Source organism: Cynocephalus volans, chromosome 3 (assembly GCF_027409185.1).
Source record: "Cynocephalus volans isolate mCynVol1 chromosome 3, mCynVol1.pri, whole genome shotgun sequence".
In the NCBI taxonomy this organism is placed as follows: domain Eukaryota; kingdom Metazoa; phylum Chordata; class Mammalia; order Dermoptera; family Cynocephalidae; genus Cynocephalus; species Cynocephalus volans.
Window position 1 is genome coordinate 44,335,572 of NC_084462.1, and position 24,177 is coordinate 44,359,748.

Here is a 24,177-nt window from a genome sequence, read left to right on the forward strand (position 1 = left end):
ACAGAAAACTTCTCAATTTGGGAATCAAAAAAATTTCAAGAAGGATAAATATAAAAAATTTTACATCAATACACATCATAGACAAACTGCTAATATCAAAAATAAAGAGAAAAATCTTAATGTAGTCACAGAAAAAGACATTACATACAGGGTAACAATGACAAATTATAACTGACTATTCATCAGAAACAATAGAGGCCAAGAGACAATGGAAGGTTACTTTTAAAGTAAAAAATCTTACTAAAAGGAAAAAATCTCGTCAACCCAGAATCCTATATCCAGAGAAAATATTCTTCAAAAATGAAGGTAAAATAAAGACATTTTTGCATAAAGAAAAACTGGGATGGATCACTGCCAGCAGAACTGCACTACGAGAAATACTAAAGAAGTACTCCAGGCTGAAGAGAAATGATAACAAAAGGAAAACAGATCTAGAGGATGAAGAGCACAGCAGTGGTGAATATATGGGTAAATACAAAGACTATCTTTTTTGTTCTCTTGATTTCTTTTAAAGACAACTGACTTTCAAAAATAAAATTATGCTGCAGGATTTATAACATATATAGAAATGAAATGTATACAACAGCACAAAGGAAGGAGGGTAAGTGGAAGTATACTATTGTAAGGTTCTAATGATTTGTACAAAGTGGTACAATATTCTAAGTGTAATAAGTTAAGGGTGCATATTGTGGACCCTAGAAAAAAGCCAACAAGATGAACTGAAATGGAACACTAAAACACACTCAAGTAATCCAAAAGAAGACAGAAAGGAGGCACAGAAGGATGAAAACCAAATTGTGGTAGACAATTTGGAGCAAGAAGAACTTAATTCCAATTTGAAGGTAGTAAGGCAAAAGAAATCATCACTTTCACTCTAACAAAAACAAGCTGTATAAGCTACATAGTCATCGTTTTTAAAACCTGTCAGAGACCAACTCCAAAGAGTGACAAGCCCATTTTAAAAGAGAAGAAATCTTCAGTTGTTATCATTCTTTACTGAAATAGAGCGAGAACAAGGAATCAGCCACAGGAAAGGGTTAAACAGAAATCAGTCTAACTTTGAAGGGCCATGTGTAGACTGGCATACCAGTGCAGAATCCAGAGGAGCCACCGATACAGAAAGAGACTGTGCTAAATCCGCCCATTCTGTGTATATACACACACACAGGCACACACACAAACTCTTTCCCACCAGTCTTCACCAAAAATGAGGGTAAGAAAAGAGAGCTGAGATAATCTCCCCCAACATATGTGAGGCTTTTAGCTAGGGAAGACTAGGGGGATGGAGGTAACAGGAAAGCGAACAGAAACTTCTCAGAGGCAATACCCACCTTCACAAAGTACAGGGCAACCATAGTCAACCTACACAGGCCGAGAATGGAACAGCAGGGCTGGGAGAGCTCTCAAAGCACAGAAAGCAAGGGGCAGAAACTGGAAAGCAAAGAGAATCCTCAGAAATCCAAAAGAAGTGGAAGCTGGTCTGTAAAGCAGAAAGATACCCCCTACAACTCAAAAAGAAGATTTGGAATAGCCCATAAATATATGGAAGGTGCTCAATACCATTAGTCAAGAAAGAAATGCACATTAAATTAAATTCAAAATAAAACAACACCACAATATTACTTCATACCCCCTACGTTGACTAAAATATAAAAACAAACTAACAAAAAAACACAGACGACACCAAATTTTGGCAAGGATGTGGAGTAACTGGACCTCTCATATATTGCTGGGAGAAGAGTGTAAAATGGAATAATCACTTTAAAAACTGCTGGGCAATATCTTATAAAGTTAAATATACACTACCCTATGAACCAAGATTTTTCACTCCAGGGTATGTACCCAAAAGAAATGAAAACATATGTCCATAAAAAAGCCTTATACAAGAATGTTTATATTAGTTTTATTCACAATAACAAAACAAGAAAAAATCCACATCCAGCAAGAGGAAAACATACATCTGTATACTTATACAGTGGAATGCTACTCCACAACAAAAAGAATGAACGACTGATCCATGCGAAAGCATGAATGCATCTCAAAACCATTATTTTGAGGGAAAGAAGCTAGACACAGAGATCATACTACATGGTTCCATTTATATTAATTTCAACAACAGATCAAATGAATCCATGGTGATAGAAATTAGAAGTGTTTGTCTATCATCTTCACACTCTCATGTCTTGTCACTACTCTATACCAGTGTTCTATGCACCTCTCCAAATACTACTCTATTACTTGTGCACGGGGGCAAACAGAATGAACCACTTCATACACAGACATAACTGCTGATCATGCTACTACTAGCCCTGGATTTCCTACTATTAACAACAGCTTTTGCAATTTCCAAGCATAACTGTTAACAGAAGAGTTCAACATACGTTACAGTACAGCAGTTAAGTAAATAGGAGAGTTCAATATACAATTAATCCTACTCCTCAGACAAGCTATTTTAAGCCTCTGGGGCAGCTTTGTTACATGGTGTTCTTTTGGATGCAATTCATAAAAGCCAACTAGAGCTAGCTTAAGCACAAGGCCAGTGGGTCTCAAAAACAGAACCAGTGATTGGGATATTAAAGAAAGTTTACGGGGAACTTTCTCTCTGCTTCATCTTTCTCTCTTTTTCTGTCTCCCAGTCCACATGGCTACTACCAGCATCTCACAAGATTACATAGTGTTGTGCAGTAGCCCAGACAGAAAGAGAAACTAATTTTTTTCCTGTCTTCTCTACTTTCTTTCCTTCTCCCTCACCAGCCTCTTCCAAAATTTCTAGAAAAGGACTGGTCCTGCTTTGGTCAGGTATCCACACCTGGACCAATCAAATGTGGAGAGAAAGCAATGGTATATGGCAGAAAAATGGCAGTAACCTGCAATCCAACAGAATAGGAGAAAGGGAAATTCCCAGAAAAATGGACACTGGCAAGCAACCTAATAGATATGAACCATATACATCATGGATCTGTTTGAGAGGCTGATGAAAACATTGGACCTTCTCCACGCATAGCAGTTATGTACATACAAACACCAACAGAGAAGAGAGTTCATGAAAGCCCTGTAATCTATTCGTATATCCTAATTCAAAAACTCTCTATATCTATCTCAACTTTTCTAATATTTTAATTTTTTCAAGTGTTGTTTTAAAATTTTTCAAATTTTACCAGCCAGCCACGAAAAAATAAAAATAAAAACAAAATTTTTCAAATTTCAAATATTGGATATGAAATTATATTCAAAGGTTTTTCAACCAAACAAATAAAGATGGTAAAATGTTAAGTCTTTTGAGGGAAGTAACATGTAAGAAGTCTGCATATAATAGCATGGCCCAGTAGCCGGGGCCATCAGTGAGCTATCGACTGGTGTTTACTGTTATCAAATGGAGACAACATGGCAGTCCCTCACCTTTCTTTTCTATAGTTAGGATACTTTTCCATAGCATGTCTCCAAACCCAATGAAACACTTGGGATACGTACACCTAGCTCCTTACCTGTTAAATCATAACATTCCTCATAATGAGATGTGCAAAGTGAGTCAAATTATTACTAAGGCCTAGTCTACTGCTACTCATGGTGGCCTAGAAAGAAAAAAAACTTATACACGGCTCAATCAAAAGTTCCTATTCAAAATACACAGCTACTGCTGTATATAATTTTACTCAAAACAAAACCAAAAACAGACAATAGAAATAAAACTAGGAAAATAAAATCAGAAGTATATGCCCCGAATCTCTTGTGTAATGGATGATTGATAAAAAAAAAAATTATATGAAAGTAGTCAGGAAACATATACCCTTCACTGGTTATTAGGAGGCAAAGATATTATAAGTACATCCTTAACCTCTGAGAATATATAATGGAAGAAAATGACCACATTCTTCCACAAAATGTTCTTATATTAGAGTAAAAGACAGAATAATAGAACACACAGAATCATGGTTTAACACAGAATTATATTTTTATGTTTTATATGTAAAAAGGGGTTTACAAATATAGCATTATATCCATGCATTTTGAGTCTGTAATATATCTTGCATAAGTTTCACATATGAAAATATTATGAAAGTTTAAAGTATTATCTTTACTAATACATTTTCCAGGCAATCCAAAAGAAAATCTAATTTTCTGGGTATATGATTATATAAACTTGATGAAAGCTAGAATGATGAAACTCCATTGAGCCTGATTACATACAATAAACTCTAAAGAATCATATTCTTACATTGTGTTGAAATTTTTGTATTAACTATACTTGGGAGAAATAACGAGGTTAAAAAATTATTCTTTTTAAGTAAAGTCACTGATATACTGGTACCAGTTTTGTAAAAAGTACTGCACCTATATATTAAGGCTGGTATATAAAGTCATAAAGTCTAAAAATTAATCAGTTACTATGTTTTCATTTAGAAATTTCTGTACTTGAAAAAACTTTGTAAATATTTTTAAAATCACAAAGAAATATCACAGACTTTTTCGTTCATGGATTTAACATGCATAGTTCTTAAATTTCTCATGAAGTTCTATAACAAGGAGTAATTTATAATTCTGTTTGAGTCATACATTTCACTTGGATACACTAAAAGGCTGGTTGGTAATCCTAAAAGAGTAACTAAGTAAAAATACTCCCACCAATGGACATCTGTATTTTTCTCTGTTCATTTTGAATACATAGTAACTTTCATGTAATACCTAAAGCATACTTTTTCTAGTTTTTAAACATGCTTTTTTTTTTTTTAATATGGGAAATGACATATGACAGTGGAATCTGAAAATGTTTGGATTCACAAAGGAAGGTCTCTGGATGCTTCTCTCAAGAAAGTTAAAGGGTATAATGGTGGCTCTCAAGAGAATGCAAGATTTTAGTACTGTTTATAGGTACATGATAATTTAATCAGATGTTCCACAGGCAGAACTGACAATTCTAAGACTCAAATACAAATTGTGCTACTAAATTCTAGTACGATTCCTCATTGAATCAAGGTTAATGTACACCAGTTACTTCACTGGAGAATGAGAGAAAACACTATATATCTGCCCTTTGGATATTAAAATGATATGCAAAGTTCACCTAAATTCTCTTGTGTGAAATTCAGAACCGAAGTAGCTCTTCGTACAAATATTTCACCAGGGCAGTGATTCGAAGGGGCATTAACTGCAATGTACGATTATAATATTTGCAGTCCGATCAAAAACATAAATGCTACCTTCTTATGTGTGCATCACAAGAAAGACTCAGTCTTATTTCACCCACATTCCTTAGTTTCATCTTCAAACAAATGAACAATCAAATGCTTACAAATATATTCATAGCCCATTGCCTAGACATACAGTGAGAAACATGAATAAAAAGAGACCTGTAATAGACAAGAAACTATTGTGTGCTATAGACTATGATTACCTGGAGGTAGGAATTGCAGTTGGTTATTAGCTAATCGAAGATGACGTAAAGCTCTCAGACGACCAATTTCTGGGCAAACAATTTCTAAGGCATTGTCACTAAGATCCAAACACTGGAGTTTTACAAGGGATCCAATGGCTTCAAAGAGAAAGGGAAAGGCAAAATGAATGTGACCCAAGTGTCAAGCCAAATCTCTAATGCAAGTATTCTGAGTTAAGATATTTTAATACTTAATATCCCAGTCTCAGATGCTCACAAAATAGTAAAAACATAGATCAAACTAAGTTTTATGAAAGTGATAAATACTTCTACTTTGAGATAAAATAACTTTAAAAACAACACAAATAAAAATGTTAAAACAATGTAAAATTGCCTGAGTAAATAAATAATTCCAGAAATGATACACAAGGTCTTTTCTACCTAACCCAAATTCTTAACTGGATTTATTAAATTTAGAATTTATTTTATTATTCACCTGACAACAATTTATCTAATAATAATTTACCTAACTATTATAATCATTTTAGATATAACTTATTTCATCATAATTCTTAACTGAACTTATTAGAGGGAAAAAATTTTTAAACTAGTAAATTAAAGGTGCTTTATAATTAAAATTCCCTAATAAACCAAGCAAAATAAGTTCAAAGAGAGAATTTGTTCTACTTATAAAGCAAAGCTTAAACTATATTATCTTCTAACTAAAAATTGTAAGTACACTTACCTTCTGGAACCACAACTATGTTATTTGAGTGAAGGTACCTGGAAGAAAAAAAGAAAAAAACAGCTGTTATCGTTCAGTACTTTTGCCAGGTAGTCAGTTTATAAAATGCTCACTTAGAAATTTATCGAATATAAATGGGCGAAAATTTTCATACCCTACTCTAATGCATCAACACAAATACACAGTTATCACAGCTAATTAATAATACTCTGAAAAAAATATTTTATGATAGAATGGTAAATATTAAATCTATATACTGATTTAGTTGCTATTTTAACATAAAAGCATATATAATAAATCAATTATGTAGTATTTTTTAACCTCACACAACAAATACTCCAGTTCATTTTAAATTATTCAGGGTTTCAGAAATACATATATTGTGTAAAGAAAAATCAATACCTGTTGTGTAAAGGGAGATGCAAATTTTAGTTTCTAAAGGATAACCTCAAAAAACAACCAGATCTTTCCAGCTGGCATGCTTATTGAGAACCAAGAATGGACAAGTTAAATATTCATCATTTACAGTATCTTCAGAAATACTCAACTGTCAAGTTACAGAATTTATTTCACGGGAAAAGGAATTTCATAAACAAGAAATCAAACTCTTCTCTAAAAAAAAAAAAAAAAAATTGCCAAGGCTGACAAGTTCAAGCAAGTATAATAACACTTTTCCCACTGAAGTATCTTTAGCACACTCTGGTGGAGACTATGCTATATTAGGAGCAAAACAAGAGCAACTGCTGGAGATCCTACAGTAATAATTTAAGAAAACAAGTTTATATCATTAGTTTTGAAACAATAGAACTAGATTTTAGTAAACTTTCTTTTCAAACCTATCATTTTATTCATTATATGTCAAAAATAAATCCTCATAAAGTACAGTCAGCCCTCTGTACCCACTAGGATGACTATAATCAAAAAGATGTAAAAATAACGTGTTGAGGATATTTAGGAATTAGAACCTTCACACACTATTGGTGGAACTGTAAAATGATCCAGCCACTTTGAAAAACAGTTTGGCAATTCCTCAAAGTTAAACATAGAGTTACCATAGCAATTCCATCCTTAGGTATAAACTCCAGAGAACTGAAAATTCACACATAAACTTCTACATAAATGTTCACAGTTGCATTGTGCATCATAGGCACAATGCGGAAACAACCCAAATATCCATCAACTGATGAATGGATAAACAAAATGTGGTATACCTAAGCAATATTACTCAGCCATAAAAAAGGAACAATTTCTGATAAACGTTGTAACACGGATGAACCTTGAAAACATTATGTTATGTTAATGCAGCCAGATACAAAAGACCACATACTGTATGATTCCATTAAGATGACATGTCTAGAATAGGCATGTCTGTAGAGACAAAAAGTAGATTAGTGATTACCAAGGGAATAGCAGAGATTGGGGGTAGGTGGGAATGACAGCTAATGGGTTTCTTTTGCGGTGAAGAAAATGTCCTGGAGTTAGACAGCAGTAATGGTTGCACAACCTTGTGAATATACTAAAAATCACTGAATCATACACTTTAAAAGGCTGAATTTTATGATATGTGAATTATATCTCAATTAAAAAAAACATGTAATTACAATATGACTCAGCAATTGCAATCTTGGCATTTATCCCAGAGAAATGAAAACATTTACAAAAAAGCATGTACATTAATGTTCACAGCTATTATATTCATAACAGCCCAAACCTGAAACAATCAATACGTCCTCAATGGGTGATGGTTAAACTTGAAGACAGCTCAACATAAATGATCTAATCTGAAGTACAGAGAAAAAAAAAGATTGAAGGAAATAAGAATAGAGCCTCAAATGTATGCGGGATAATATCAACAGGTCTAATATACATGTAAATGAAATATAAAAAGGAGAGAGGGAATGATACATGAAAAATATTTGAAAAAATAATGGTTGAAAATATCCCAAATTTGGTAAAAGACGTAAGTTCACAGATTCAAGAAGTTCAGTAAATTCCAAGAAAAGTATAAATAAAATCACACATGGCACATCACAGGTAAACTGCTGAAAACCACGAATAAAAAGAAAATCTTAAAAGCAGCCAGAGAAAAATGACATATTTCATACATGTGGAAAATGATTGAAATCCTACTGACTTTTCATGAGAATCTCTGGAGACCAAAAGACAGCTGAAAATACCTTTAAAAAGCTCAAAGGAAAAAACTGTCATGCCAAAATTCAACAGCCACTGTATACATAATTCAGTCTGGAATATTATGTTGCGGTCTTCATCTTTATGACTATTTCACCTTATTGCTTGAAGGCCCCAAGAACTTTTTCTTTAGCTTTAAAGTCTGAAAAAGCCTTTAACAAAATTCCACACCCATTACTAGTAAAATTCTTAGGAAAACAGTTATTAATGGTGTGGCAGGCAGCCCTAAGATGGTCCCCACTGATCTCTGCTACTTGGTATTCATGCTCTTGTGTAACAGCCTCCCCTCAAGTGTGATCTCTTACACAAGGAAATGAATACCAAGTGACTCTCTTCTGCCGAACAGAATATAGCAAAAGTGATGGGATGTCACTTCCAAGATTAGATTAGAAAGAGATTGTGGCTTCTGTCTTCCATGGCCTCTCTTGCTCTTTTATTGCTTGCTCTGATGGAAGCTAGTTGCTATGTTGTGAGCCACCCTATAAAGAGGCCAAGTGACAAGGAAATGAGAGGATTCTCTGGCCAACAGCCAGCAAGGAACTAAGTCCTTCAGGCCAGCAGCCTATAAGGAACTGAATCCTGCCAACAACCACATGAGTGAACATAAAAGACGATCCTTCTTCAGCCGAGTCTTCAAATGAGACCACGGCCCTGGCCAACAATCTTAACTACAGCCTTGTGAGAGACCTTGAGGCAAAGGCACTCAGCTAAGCCATGCCCAGATTCTGAAGCCACAGAAAATACAAGATAATAGTTTATTATTTTAAGCCACTATATTTTGGATTAATTTGTTAAGCAGCAATAGGTAATTAATACAGATGAATATCTGCTTAATAAAATAGACTAAATATACCTTAACTGTAAAGACAGCATCTTCCTTAATAGTGAAAATGCCCTAGAGGCATTCCAGCTAAAGTCAGAAAAAAGACAAGGATCTCCAGTATACCTTCATATAATTCTGGAGGGACTAGCCAATGCAATTAGACTAGAGAAAATAATTAAAGGCATAAGAGATGGAAAAGAAGAAATAATACTATCTGCATTTTCAGACATGAGACTATACCTGGAAAACCTTAGAGAATACATGGTAAAACTTACTAAAATAATAAAAGGTTTCAGTAAGACAGTAGGATATAAAATTAACATGAAAAAATCAATAGTGTTCATATATAGAAAAAAATAACCAGTTAGAAGACATAAGAAACGAGAAAACTCATAACAGAAAAAAAAAAAAATTAAATACTTAGAAATAGACTTTAGAAATTTTCAAAAGCTATATGAAGAAAATTATAAAGCACCCTAAAGGACACAACACAGACCTAAAAAAATGGAAAGACATCTTTGGTCTTAGAAATACACACCGAATTATTTAGAAGTAAAGAAAGAGCCATGAGTATGTAACTAACGCTCAAAAACTCAGAAAAGTACACATATGCGTATGTGCAAAGAGAATAAAAGCAATATGTGTGTGTGAAAGAGAGGAGTGGGGAAGAGGGAATGAGGGAATGGGGGAAAGAGGGAGAGGAGGAGAGAGGGAGAGGTGGAGGAGGGAAACAAAGCAAATGTGGTAAAATGTCACATTTGGTTAAATTAGGTGAAGGGTATATAGGTGTTCATTGTACTGGTACTGTTTTCAACTTTTCTGTTATTCTGAATTTTTCAAAATAAAAGGATGGGACAAAAGGAAATGGCAGAGACTGCAAGTGTGAAGATAGAACTGTAAGGTTAGCTTTTCTTCCCTTACCTCCTGAAAATCACGCCAAATAACAAAGTGAACAAGAAACAGCAATGCAAACCCTCCTACAACAAAACTAGGGGGCAGCTAGGAAGACACAGAAATATAAGATATCTAAATTTAGCTTTCTTAGTGGTAAATTAACAGATACTTGAAGTTGATGCATTAAAAAACAAAGGCATACGATATCCTTGATGAATATAGATGCAAAAATCCTCACTAAAATACTAGCAAACAGAATACAGCAACACATACGTAAAATTATTCATCACAATCAAGTGGGATTCATCCCAGGGATGCAAGGTTGGTTCAACATACGCAAATCAATAAATGTGATACACCATATTAATAAACTCAAACACAAGGACCATATGATCATCTCTATACATGCTGAAAAACCATTTGATAAAGTTCAGCACTCATTCATGACAAAGACCCTCTATAAGTTAGGTATAGAGGGAAAGTATCTCAACATAATTAAAGCCATATATGACAAACCCACTGCCAATATCATCCTGAATGGGGAAAAGCTGAAAGCTTTTCCTTTAAGAACAGGAACTAGACAAGGATGCCCACTCTCACCACTCCTATTCAACATAGTGTTGGAAGTACTAGCCAGAGCAATCAGAGAAGAGAAGGAAATAAAGGGCATCCAGATTGGAAAAGATGAAGTCAAACTGTCCCTGTTTGCAGATGACATGATCCTATATATCGAACAGCCTAAAACCTCTACAAAAAAACTGTTGGAATTGATAAATGATTTCAGCACAGTAGCAGGATACAAAATCAACACACAAAAATCAGTAGCATTTCTTTTCTCCAATAGTGAACATGCAGAACGAGAAATCAAGAAAGCCTGCCCATTTACAATAGCCACCAAAAAAATAAAATACTTAGGAATTGAGTTAACCAAGGAGGTGAAAAATCTCTATAATGAGAACTACAAACCACTGCTGAGAGAAATTAGAGAGGATACAAGAAGATGGAAAGATATCCCATGCTCTTGGATTGGAAGAATCAACATAGTGAAAATGTCCATACTACCCAAAGTGATATACAAATTCAATGCAATCCCCATCACAATTCCAAAGACATTTTTCTCAGAAATGGAAAAAACTATCCAGACATTTATATGGAACAATAAAAGACCACGCATAGCCAAAGCAATGCTGAGCAAAAAAAATAAAGCTGGAGGCATAACACTACCTGACTTTAAGCTATACTACAAAGCTATAATAACCAAAACAGTATGGTACTGGCATAAAAACAGACACACTGACCAATGGAATAGAATAGAGAATCCAGAAATCAACCCACACACTTACTGCCATCTGATCTTTGACAAAGGCACCAAGCCTATTCACTGGGGAAGGGACTGCCTCTTCAGCAAATGGTGCTGGGATAACTGGATATACATATGCAGGAGAATGAAACTAGATCCATACCTCTCACCGTATACTAAAATCAACTCAAAATGGATTAAGGATTTAAATATACACCCTGAAACAATAAAACTTCTTAAAGAAAACATAGGAGAAACACTTCAGGAAATAGGACTGGGCACAGACTTCATGAATACGACCCCAAAAGCACGGGCAACCAAAGGAAAAATAAACAAATGGGATTATATCAAACTAAAAAGCTTCTGCACAGCAAAAGAAACAATTAACAGAGTTAAAAGACAACCAACAGAGTGGGAGAAAATATTTGCAAAATATACATCTGACAAAGGATTAATATCCAGAATATATAAGGAACTCAAACAACTTTACAAGAAGAAAACAAGCAACCCAATTAAAAAATGGGCGAAAGAGCTAAGTAGGCATTTCTCTAAGGAAGATATACAAATGGCCAACAGACATATGAAAAAATGCTCAACATCACTCAGCATCCGGGAAATGCAAATCAAAACCACACTGAGATACCATCTAACCCCAGTTCGGATGGCTAAAATCCAAAAGACTATGAACGATAAATGCTGGCGAGGTTGTGGAGAAAAAGGAACTCTCATACATTGTTGGTGGGACTGCAAAATGGTGCAGCCTCTATGGAAAATGTTATGGAGGTTCCTCAAACAATTGCAGATAGATCTACCATACGACCCAGCCATCCCATTGCTGGGAATATACCCAGAGGAATGGAAATCATCAAGTCGAAGGTATACCTGTTCCCCAATGTTTATCGCAGCACTCTTTACAATAGCCAAGAGTTGGAACCAGCCCAAATGCCCATCATCAGATGAGTGGATACGGAAAATGTGGTACATCTACACAATGGAATGCTACTCAGCTATAAAAACGAATGAAATACTGCCATTTGCAACAACATGGATGGACCTTGAGAGAATTATATTAAGTGAAACAAGTCAGGCACAGAAAGAGAAATACCACATGTTCTCACTTATTGGTGGGAGCTAAAAATTAATATATAAATTCACACACACACACACACACACACACACACACACACACACAAACTGGGGGGGGGGAAGAAAATATAACAACCACAATTACTTGAAGTTGATACGACAAGCAAACAGAAAGGACACTGTTGGGGGGGAGAGGGGGAGGGAGAAGGGAGGGAGGTTTTGGTGATGGGGAGCAATAATCAGCCACAATGTATATCGACAAAATAAAATTTAAAATAAATAAATAAATAAAATAAAATAATAAAAATAAAAAATAAAGGCATAGACATATTATTTAGCATTATGGAAGTAATCATCAAAAGAACTAAAACAAATGAAGTGTGGAGGATGCAGGAAAAGAGATTTTTACTTCATATTTTAAATATTGTATACTGTCTGTTTATATCAAGTACCACATGTAGTAGGAGTAATAATAATAGATTTTCCCAATTACATGAACTATCGGAAAGATTCTGTGACAAAAGACACTACACCCAAAGAAAATCATCTTTCATCATCTTTACTACCTTGAGGTGAGATACTTAAAACACAAATTTAAATGGTAAAATACTTTAAAATACTACTTGGTTTAGTAGAACTACAGGTCCATGTACATGAGCACCATGACCACAATACCAAAAAATGTCAAATAAATACATTAAAATGATACATCCTGTTATTTCAAATAACTTAAAATTATTTTCATTTTTGTTTTTTAAAAATTTGAATAAACAGACTCACAGTTCCACAAGGTTTGGAAGCTTCTGAGCAAGGTTTTCTGGCTGAAAATTAAAAACTCAGAATTAAATTTTATTTTTGAAAAATGTATAAACACTTCTAATTAGCTTAAACACAAAGTACTATCTTTTTGAGGGTTGTAAATTTTGAGAAAATGTGAAAATACTCAATCAGCAGGTCTGGGTTTTATGCTTACATAGACCACATACTACAATTTAAATTTATAAATTTGAACACTTAAAATCAATGTTTCTTAGAGAAACCAGAAACCTCATAACCCATGGTCATGGCAGAAAAGAAAATGTGCTTAGTAGACACAGACAGAGGGAAGAACACCATGTGACAATGGAGCCAGAGATCGGAGTGATACAGCTATAAGCCAAGAGAAAGCAAAGATTGCTGGCAAGCCTCAGAAGCTGGGACAAAGGCATGGAACAGATTCTCCCGTAGAGCCCTGTGAAGGAACCAACCCTGACCACATCTTGATTTCAGACTTCTGGCCTTCAGAATTGTGAGAGAATACATTTCTGTTGCTTTAAGTCACCAAGTTTGTGGTAACTTGTTATGGCAGCCCTAAGAAACTAATACACTGCCCAAACTCCCAAACTGTACTCCTCTACAGAAAGTAAGGGAAATCCCTAGGGCCCCCAGTTACCAAACCTAACTAAGCTCAGAATTAACAGAGGAAGCCAGAGCTCATGTGGTTCACAGGAGTGTAAGACCTGCCAAAGGTCCTGAGATCAGAGTAGAGGTGTGGTGTGGCAGGGATCAGAAAGTGGCCACTGGGAGGAAAGAGAAAGGAAGCGAATCTTGGTCCCTTGAAAAGAATCCTAGAACAATTCCATTCACAAGGTCAAAGCAGGCTTCTCTCTGCTAGAGACACTTGGTGGGGGAAAGCCTCCTATAAATAACTGAAAGCCAGCCTGCATGCATATATCAAATACACACATATACACACACACAGTTCAAATACACAAAGATGTGAGTCATTAGGATTGAAGGACACTGAGTCAAGAGTAATTTGTTTTTCATTATACATTCAAACATACTATAGGGTAAGATAAATATCAATAACAAGGAATCAGGAATGGCTTTTTAGAAGAAATTAGGTTTGACTTGAGTTCTGAAAGACATACATAAAATACAAGAGGCTGATATGGGGTGGAGAGGAGGGTAATTCTGGTTAGCTTTTCTAGGCTTAGGAAGCAACACATGAAAAGGCAAAAGAGAACAAACTATATTTGGGAAATTGCAAATACAATCTATTCTTCTATAACTCCATAACGGTAATCCTGAAGAAGTCCTACATTTTCAAAAATCCTGTTATGAAAACAATTGTGTCAACAGAAAAGCTAAAGTGTTGGGGACTAGAAAGTTTTAGACTTGTAATAACAAAATAATTTTTCATACAGAAACTTAGTCACAGTGATTATCATTAGGAAAAGGACTAGGATTGCTCTTCTCCACCTATTCATGTCATTTGAATTTTTAACAATGAGCATATACGTCTTTTATAATTCAAAGAATAAAAATTTAAATTTAAAATATAATATGCACAGTATAAACTGTTACATATTTGATTAATCAATCATATTATATACAATTTGAGACCTAAACACTCAATAGAACAAGGGCCAATAGTTTGATATGTCTGGACCACTGGGTAGAAGATGTATAACAACTTTGCGAAGACTGGCAAGGAACAGATCATTAAGGGTTTGGTATTTTATACCTAGGAATAATTTTTTTTTTTAAATCCTCAACACAATGGAAATCCACTGGTTTATTTTAAACAAGGAAATGACATTAGTAATTTCATATTGGTATACTGATATATTTAAATAAATAGCAACAGTATCCCAAGCTGCTTACATACATATATCCTTAGCCTTTTTCAGTAACCAAATATTACTCAATATGAATATTGTTATGAAGTCAAAGAAGCATTTATGGAGTACCCACTCTTGACAGAACCACTTGTATTTAGTTTTAAAATGCTGAAAGCTGTGATTCTCCCCACCCCATGTTTTGATAAAAATACATGCAGTAACGTCCTTCAAGACAAGTCCTTCCTCAGATGTTACTAATGAATCTGTCCAAATCCTTGGAATGTTTCTTTTAGTACAGGTGCCTCTCCTAGTAAGGAGAATATACACTTCCATTTATGGGCATACATACAAAGCATCCTAGGAAAACTAGAGAACTGGAGGATGGGAGGTGGGGAGGAGACTGACTTACAGCTGTCCTTACAAAAAGGAAAGATTTGTCCAGAAAAGAAATGCTGTTAGATCCTCATCTAGTTTCACCTGCTACAATATCAATATCATATTTGGCTAAATCACACGACCTATGGTCATTTTTTCTAGATGCCTACTCAGCTCCATCAGATAGCATTCTAATCTTTCCATGACAAACCAGTTAGCTCTTTTGAGCTACAGCTATACACAGTTAAGCACTGAAATAATGTTTCTGCTGCCAATAGTGTACCACTATGTCTTCATTAACAAGTGCTACATTGTGTTTTTATTGAAAATAAGCACAATGACCTTGAGAAAACTGCAGTTCATTAGAACACTGCCTTTTAAAAAACAAAAAATTAAACCATGAATAGATGCCCAAACATCGTGGCAAATTGGCAGCCACACAGGCTGTGGCTGACACCTACTGGTGTTCTATAATATCATTCTCTGCTTTATAATACCACATTTTTAGCAATGTAGCTCAATAATATACAGGAAACACTAATATTTTAATTTTTACACCATACTTCTATAATTTAGGTACAGAGAGTAAGAGAATGGACAACTACAAATTAACGTCAAAAAATTTTTGTTACTCTGTGGGTTACTAAGCTGTAATGCTGGATTATGGATGTCACACAAGCTAGTTTATCCTAATCCACAGGATTTACAAGCTATTGTTTTTAATTTTAAAATCCTGATAAAAGCAATAGTCTCCAAGTGCTTCCTCAAATCAGTTATTACTATTACTTTCTTCTATTTTTTTCACAGTTTTGACACAGTAAAGTTTTTTTTTTTTTTTTAATCCTTAGTCTGGCCAGTATGGCACTGGTCCTTGATATTATGAACACCAGTCTAACCAACTGAGCTAACCAGCCAGCCCCTTGACACAGTAAAGTTTTAACAGATAAAATCCTTCAGCATAAATATCTCCTACAAAATTACTTAGAAATTGTTGTTTGTTTGTTTTTATCATTATACGATGTAACCAGTTTTTATGGTCCTGGTCACCCCCCTGCACCCTTTACACCTCCGGTAACCTCAGTTCTGTTCTCTTCTCTTAAAAAGTTCAACGAATGATTGTGATTGTTGTATCTTTGTTTGTAGTTTATTTTTACTAGCTCCTACACATAAGTGAGGACATGCAGTATTTCTCTTTCTATGCCTGGCTTATTTCACCTAACATAATTTTCTCTAAGTTCATCCATGTTGCTGTGAATGGCAGTATTTCATTCTTTTTTTATAACAGAGTAGTATTCCATTGTGTAGATATACCACATTTTCCTTTTCCACCTGTCCAATGATGGGCATTTTGGCTGGTTCCAACTCTTGGCTATTGTAAACAGAGCTGCAATAAACATGGGAGTACAGGAGTCCCTTCAACAGGAAATCGGTTTTTTTAGATTAAGCCAAAGATTCTCTTCACTAAATTTCACTTACATTACCATTGAGCTAAATAATTTTTCTTTATAAATAAAAGAAGTTTACTTGCAAAAGTAAACTTCAGAAAGCACAGTTAGTATAAAATATACTTCAAATTTTGAATCAATGATGCTTTACCATATACTTTTAAACACCCATACTTTTAAACATAGGAATGTTTCAAATTTTTTTATCCAGAAACAAATACTTCAAATATTTTGCAAACAACACGTTCAATGATGTTCTCTGGTAGGCACTGTGTATCACCTACTTCCTTTTCTTCTCCTTCTGGGCACCTAGTAGGACTGTACTACTCTTTTCAAGCTGGCCATGGCTAAGTGACTTGCTTTGGTCAGTGAAATGAAGTCAAAGTGGAAGCCTTGAAGAGGCTGACAGCAAAAGACCACACCCCTTCCACAGTGACCTCCAGATGGTAAAAGCTTTGTCAGTCTTCATCCTTGAGTAAGGACACCACAAACCAGAGTCCTCAAGCAATCTGAGAGAGTAGTACAGTTTGAACAAGAAATACCTGTGCTTTTATAAGCCACAAGAACTCAGGGTTCAGCAAAATTTACCCCATCCTGGCCTCTAACACCACATTTCAAAGACACAAATTAAATGAATTTTGGTTTTTAAAACAGTTATAAAAAGTAGAATGAAGTAGAATGAGTTTGGACCCCAATCTCACATCATATACAAAAATTAACTCAAAATGCATCAACAATTTAAGAGCTAAAACCATAACTCAGAGAGAAAAACATAGGAGTATATCTCCATGACCTTGGATTTGGCAATGGATTCATAAATATTACACCAAGAGAATAGGAAAAACCAATTGAATTTCACCAAAATTAAAAACTTTCGTGCATTAAAGGACATTACAAGAAAATAAAAAGACAACCTACAGAATGGAGGAAAATATTAGCAAATCATATATCTGATAAGGTCTAGCATCCAGAATGAACTCTTACAATTCAACAATAAAAAGACAAACAACTGAATTCTAAAAATGGTTAAAGTAGCTGAATAGACATTTCTTCAAACAAGAAATACAAATGGCCAAGAAGCACATGAAAAGATGTTCGTCTGCATCAGGAAACGTAAATCAAAACCACAATGACATACCACTTCAGATCCACTAGAACAACAATAAAAAACAAACTACAACAATTAAAAAAAACAAAAAAAAAACAAAAAAAGGGAAATAACAAGTGTTGGCAAGGCTGTGGAGAAACTGGAACCCTTGCACATTGCAGATGGTAATGTAAAATGGCTCAGCCACTATGAAAAACAGTGTGGCAGTTCCTCAAAAAGTTAAAGATAGAATTACCATATAATGTCACAATTCCTCTCCTATGTATATAATCAAAAGAATTGATTCAAACACATACGTATATACTTCATAGCAGCCCTATTCACAATAGCCAAAAGGTAGAAACAGCCCAAATGTCTGTCAGTGAATGAATGACTAAACAGATGGCAGTATATCTCTAATATGGAAGCTTATTGAGCCACAAAAAGGAATGAAGCACTGATACACGCTACACTGATACATGTTATGACTTGGATGAACCTTGAAAACATTTTGTTACATGAAAGAAGCCAGACTTCACTAGCTTCATTAACTTCATCACAAAAGTCACATATTGTATGATCCCATCTATATGAAATATCCAGAATAAATAAATCCATAGAGAAAGAACACAGATTGGCGGTTGCCAGGTCTGGGGGTGAGGGATGAGAATGGGGCACAGGAATGGAGAGAAACTGCTTAATGGGTAAGGGGGTTTGCTTTGGGGTGATGGAAATGTTCGGAAGTAGACGGGTGGTTGAATGTACTAAATGCTACTGAATTGTTCAGTTTTAAATAATTAATTTTCTATTATGTCAATTTCACCTCAATAAGTTATTTAAAAATTGTTTTAATTAAAAAAAAGTTAATGAAGTTTTGGTACTGAAGGAGAAAGCACTTTATTCAAAAACTACCACAACACACTCTACAGCTTTCTAGTTGGAGCAATAGTTTGACGTCATTGCTTGTGAGCAAAAGTTAAATACCATGTGTCTATATGAAAACAATGGTAGTAGACCTCTTTTCTTATCAACAATACTTGCCCATTTCTTCTCAGGGATTTCTCTCCATTTTCACATATGTTATAAAGCAGTATTTATCAAGAGAGGAATCAGAAACCCTAGCAAGCTAATGGGATCAGAAAGAAAGATAACCAGATTCTTGAGGGAGTTCCCATCAAGATGGCGGAATAGACGGTTCCCAGTGTCACTCTCTCCCACAAATCAACTAATTTACAACTATAAAAACGTAATATCAGCCAAGCTGGGGCTGCTGGAACTCAGGGGAAGAGGAGGAGAGACTGATAGAGTTCATGAAGGCAGGAGAAACTACGATGAGAGAAAGAAAAAAGCTGCTCTGAGAGTTTGGGGCCATGGCTGCTTTAAGGCTCAAACTGATGAGTGGCATGGAGCAAGAGCCAGCAAAAGCCACAGCTGTGCCCTTCAGATGGAGTTACTTGGAGGCAGCAGGAGAGAAGAGGGCCTTGGTGGCCCCCAGGACGGCAAGACCACTAATAGGGTTCCTGTGGACCCACGCAGGAGTGAGGAGCCAGAACAACTGAAAAAAGGGAGCCACTCAGAGGCCAGTGAGTCATTGCAAGGGACCTGCACAGGGCTGGGCCCATGGGAAGTGTTTGGAGCATGGATGGTGGGGGAGACGGGAACACCAGGAGAACACTGGGACACAGCAAGGACAGATGACCTGTCCTCCAATCAGCACAAGACCACTCAGAGGAGACTGGTCAGGAATCAAGTACTGGTTCTCACAGGAAGTTCCCCCGTGTTAGAAGCAAAAGACAAAGAATTAGTTCCAGCCCAGGCACACCACCAGCACCTTGGGGTCTGCCTGGGAAATAGAGGCTTGGATCTGGGGACCGGACCCCACTCCCACTTCCAGGCAAACTGCACCAGTGCCTTGGGGCCAGCCCAGGGACCCAAGGCACGGAGAAGGGGACCGGACCTCCCTCCCACAACCAGACACACCATGCCAGTGCCTCAGGGCCCGCCCAGTGAACTGAGGTATGGAGCCGGAGACCAGACCCTCCTCCCACAACCAGGCACACCATGTCAGCACCTCAGGGCCTGCCCAGGGACCCAAGGCAAGGAGAAGGGGACCAGACCTCTTTCCCACAACCAGGCACATCATGCCAGCACTTCGGGGCCCACCTGGGGACCCAGGGCATGAAGAAGGGTACCGGACCACCCTCCCACAACCAGGCACATGATGCCAGCACCTTTGGGCCCGCCCAGGGACCGGACCCTCCTCCTACAACCATGCACACTGCACCAGTGCTTCGGGGCCTGCCCAGAGACACAGGGCATGGAAAAGAAGACCAGACCGCCCTCCCTCAACCAGGAACACTGCGCCAGCACCAAAAGGTCCACCCAGGGACCCAGGGTGTGGGGAAGGGGACCAGACCCCCCTCCCACAACCAGGCACACCGAGCCAGCTCCTTGGGTCCCACCCAGTGACCTGAGGCATGGAGAAGGGGACCGTACACCCCTCCCACAACCAGGCACATGGCACCAGCACCTTAGGGCCTGCCCAGGGACCAGAGGCATGGATAAGGGGACCAGACACAGCCCACAACCAGGCATACCACCAGTGCCAAGGAGCATACGAAAAACAGCACCTCCATGTGGGTGGCACACCACAGCCACCACAATAACTATGGCTGCCATGAAAGTGGCTAGACGCTACAACCACCACGCAGATGGTCCGCCAACCACTGGAGTGCATTCACACAAGGAGAGTCATCAGCAGAGACAAAGAAAAGAAGAGGATGTCTCTTTCCACAAAACCCATTTCAGTGTGACAGAAGAAGTATCTGCTCTATGATAATATTGGGGGACCTGATCACATCTCTCAGCATTGGACAGATCACCTAGGCAATAAATTAACAGAGTAACCACTATTCTTTCAGAAGGAGAGAAGAAATCTAGGGTAATTAGAGGGGGGAGGAGGGAGGGAGAAGGGGATGGGGAGAGATTGGACAAGGGGCATAAAGAATAATTATGATTTGTAACAATATATATGTTAGTAATATTGATTTGATCAATATATCTCAATGTCCAACCCCCAAAATATGTATAATCGATTTTGATTCAATAAATAAAATAAATTAAAATAAATACATAAATAAAAAGAAAGAAAGAAAGATAACCAGCATGATCTTTCTTCTTCCGCAGCAACCTAAAACTCTCCAGAGTCCTAGGGACCACTTGCTCCCCGGTGTCCTTTACTATTTACCCCTTTGTCTCTTCGCTCACGTCCCATTAATTACTCTTTCTCCTGTCTTTTATTTCTCTCTGCCATGATGAAAATATTCTCTATCTGTGCTGTCCAATGTGGCAGCTACTACCCATGTGTGGCTGTTAACCGCTTAAAATGTTATGTGACTGAGGAACAAAATTTTTATTATTATTTCACTGTAATTTAATTTAAACATTAATAGCCACATGTGGCTGGCAGCTATCAGATTAGAAAGTGCAGAATTTATATCTTTATACTCACTACCAATTTTTCACTTAAGCTCAGCTCTTTTAAATGTAAAACATAAAAAAGAAAAACTGTGAATCATAAATTTTTTAGGTTATTTTTCTCAGCTATAAATGAAGTATTTGCTTAGCATTCACAGAGACTGATATTGCCATCTCAAGAAACATAAATTTAAAAAATTTAAGTATTTCAAAACTGCAAATGTTTTATCGTCAAAGATGTAAATCAAACTGCAAGGCTGATTATTTTTAACTTAGCAAAAACTTACAGAAAATATACTAAACATTAAAAACACTACATCAGTATATTTATAAAAATGAAATATGTATCTGAATTTGATAAAAATTTGATTACTGAGAAAGGATTTTTCAAAAGAAAAAACACAAGCATTAAAAATTGCTAAAATGCCTTGAAGTATTAATCTTAAAAAATTTGGCTAAAAATGAAAGTTACATAAATATCATAGACAAGGGTTGAAGGTTAGAGAATCACCTGCCCTTATCTAGCTTTCAATTTTTTTTAAAAAACTATTTGATATACATTGAATAAATATGATTTTTAAATTGGAATTTTCAAAGCAATAGAAAAATACAAAAAAATAAATACTAAACATTTATTCCCCTAAAGCCAGATGAACCATTTAAAATTACACCTAGGCTGAATAATTCTATAAGCTTATGACATAACTGTTTATTTTTGGGGAGAGCACGTTCTAAGCTCAATGTATGACATTTCAAGTGCCTCACCTACATAATGTATACATTTGTTGACTTATTTGATGTGAAACTGGTGCTCACTTTTAGTGCACAGGTGTCTCATTATAGCATAGTGGATGCTTGAAAATGAATTTAAACTTGTGGAAACATACAAGTAGCAATGGCTTTTGAGCCTTTTGCTTGCAAGTAATACCCTTGATGTGCTCAAGGAAATGCTCTAGTGTAAGGGAAACACTCCTATCCCTGCCTCTCTTTCTAAACCCTCCCTCCTAACTCCACAGGCAGAAACTACAAGTCACAAATAGGTTAAGTGAGGTTCTCTATATTTTATTTTAGGAAGTATAGAATGATACACGTTTTAAAAATATTTCTATTAAGTTAAGACTCTTAATCACAGTAAAACTCAGAGGTAAACTTTACAGAGGTTAACTAGGGAAATTCACTTAACATGCAACACCTCATTGCTCCACAGTGGATAAATTGTGGTTAAATTTTAACTACACGGTGCTAGGCTAGAAATAAGTCACTAATAAATACCTGCAGAATTAAAATGAAACCAAGACTAACTAGACTACAAATTAGAAGACCTCGTTTTTGCTCTAACTGACCATAAAGGTAACTTTTAGACCCATTCATTAACCTCTTCTAAGCTTAGTTTCTTCAAAAAGAAAAAATGTCTAAATTATTGATAAAGCTTCCTCTAGCTTTAAAATTCTATGATTGAATAAACAGAATTAATTATACGTCAGACGTTCATTTTCCTGAAACATGAGAGTCTTTAAATTTTGACATGGAAGAGGATTATCTACTGTTTGTTTTATGAGGAACCACTGTCAACCAAGTAATAATGAGGGAAATATTCCTAAATCTGAAAATTCAACAGGAAAAGAAGCTTTGACTTGTAATAACACTCTTAATTTTCATGAACACGTGTATTACCAAGACAGGTTACAGTTGTAATGATTGTTTTCCAGAACTATACCACATATTACACACGAACACTAAAACACAAATAGACCATCGGAATGCTTAACTGTTTGACATACCTATTTACACATATTACATTTAAGAAACAACTAAGAAGCCCTTAGAAAGAGCTAGCTCAAGAATAGAGCAATCATGGTGATTATAGAGGCCCTGCACCCTAGCAATGGTTGAAGCTGCATTGGTCCAACAGACTGGGGGAAAACATGAAGCCTTGTGCCAGAATTAAAAAGGAACCAAACTTAAAACTTAATTCCTTCTCCCTATTTCTCCTACCATGGTTGGTTACATGATGCTCTTTTATGCCATCTCCTTAACATACTGTTTTTCCCTTAAGGTGTTCGAATACTCATTTGATCCAGATCCTTCCATTACCAAATTCAAAGGGGGAAGGTGGATGTAGTTGTGTGACTTTCCTAGCCATCAACCTCTCACCCTCATACTAGCCACCACATGCAAAGGAGCATAATTATGTTAATACAGCATAAACCCAGGCATCACCATCACTACAAAGCAAAATATTTAGATTCATTGATCAGCAAAATTTGACAGTTGGATAAAACCTTAGTTATACTATCTTATTTTAGTTGATTCTTAATTATAACAATAATAAGTATTTATTTAAAAAGAATACAAATCGGGAGAGTGCGGTGCTGCTAAAAAGAATACAAACCAAACTTAGTAGAGCCTTTCCCTTTTACTATAAATACTTAAGTAAGGCTGTGTTTCTTTCAGCCTACACCTGCACCCTCACACTCTCCATCCATTCACAGCTATACTCACTACTAAGTTTGATGCATACCTTTTTTCCTGCCTTAGTTTATTCATATATAAATTAAAATAGAGATAATAATAGTGCCTACCTCACAGGATTGTCTTGAGGAATTAAATAACACATGTAAGTTGCTTAAAACAGTGCCTGGCACTTGGTAAAGACTCAAACGATGTTAGCTGCAATTAGATTTTAACCAAACCAAAACTGATGGACATTTAGTTTTAAGGATTTTTCATCATATACAATGCTGTGATGAACATCCTTGTTTACCTGACTTTTTTTCT

At 36.1% G+C, this 24,177-nt stretch overlaps 1 protein-coding gene across 8 annotated transcripts in view; it reads right to left on the bottom strand.

Annotated features, from left to right (window-relative positions):
* Positions 1–24,177, bottom strand: part of LRRC28 (leucine rich repeat containing 28) — a 145,423-nt gene that overhangs the window by 109,610 nt on the left and 11,636 nt on the right. For all 8 annotated transcript variants that reach the window (XM_063089275.1, XM_063089276.1, XM_063089272.1 and 5 more), the window contains exons 3-5: positions 13,190–13,230; positions 6,117–6,154; positions 5,393–5,530 (exon numbers count right to left, since the gene is read on the bottom strand). In XM_063089275.1, coding sequence (XP_062945345.1) covers positions 5,393–5,530; positions 6,117–6,154; positions 13,190–13,230 — 217 coding nt within the window. The remainder of the gene's footprint in view (positions 1–5,392; positions 5,531–6,116; positions 6,155–13,189; positions 13,231–24,177) is intronic.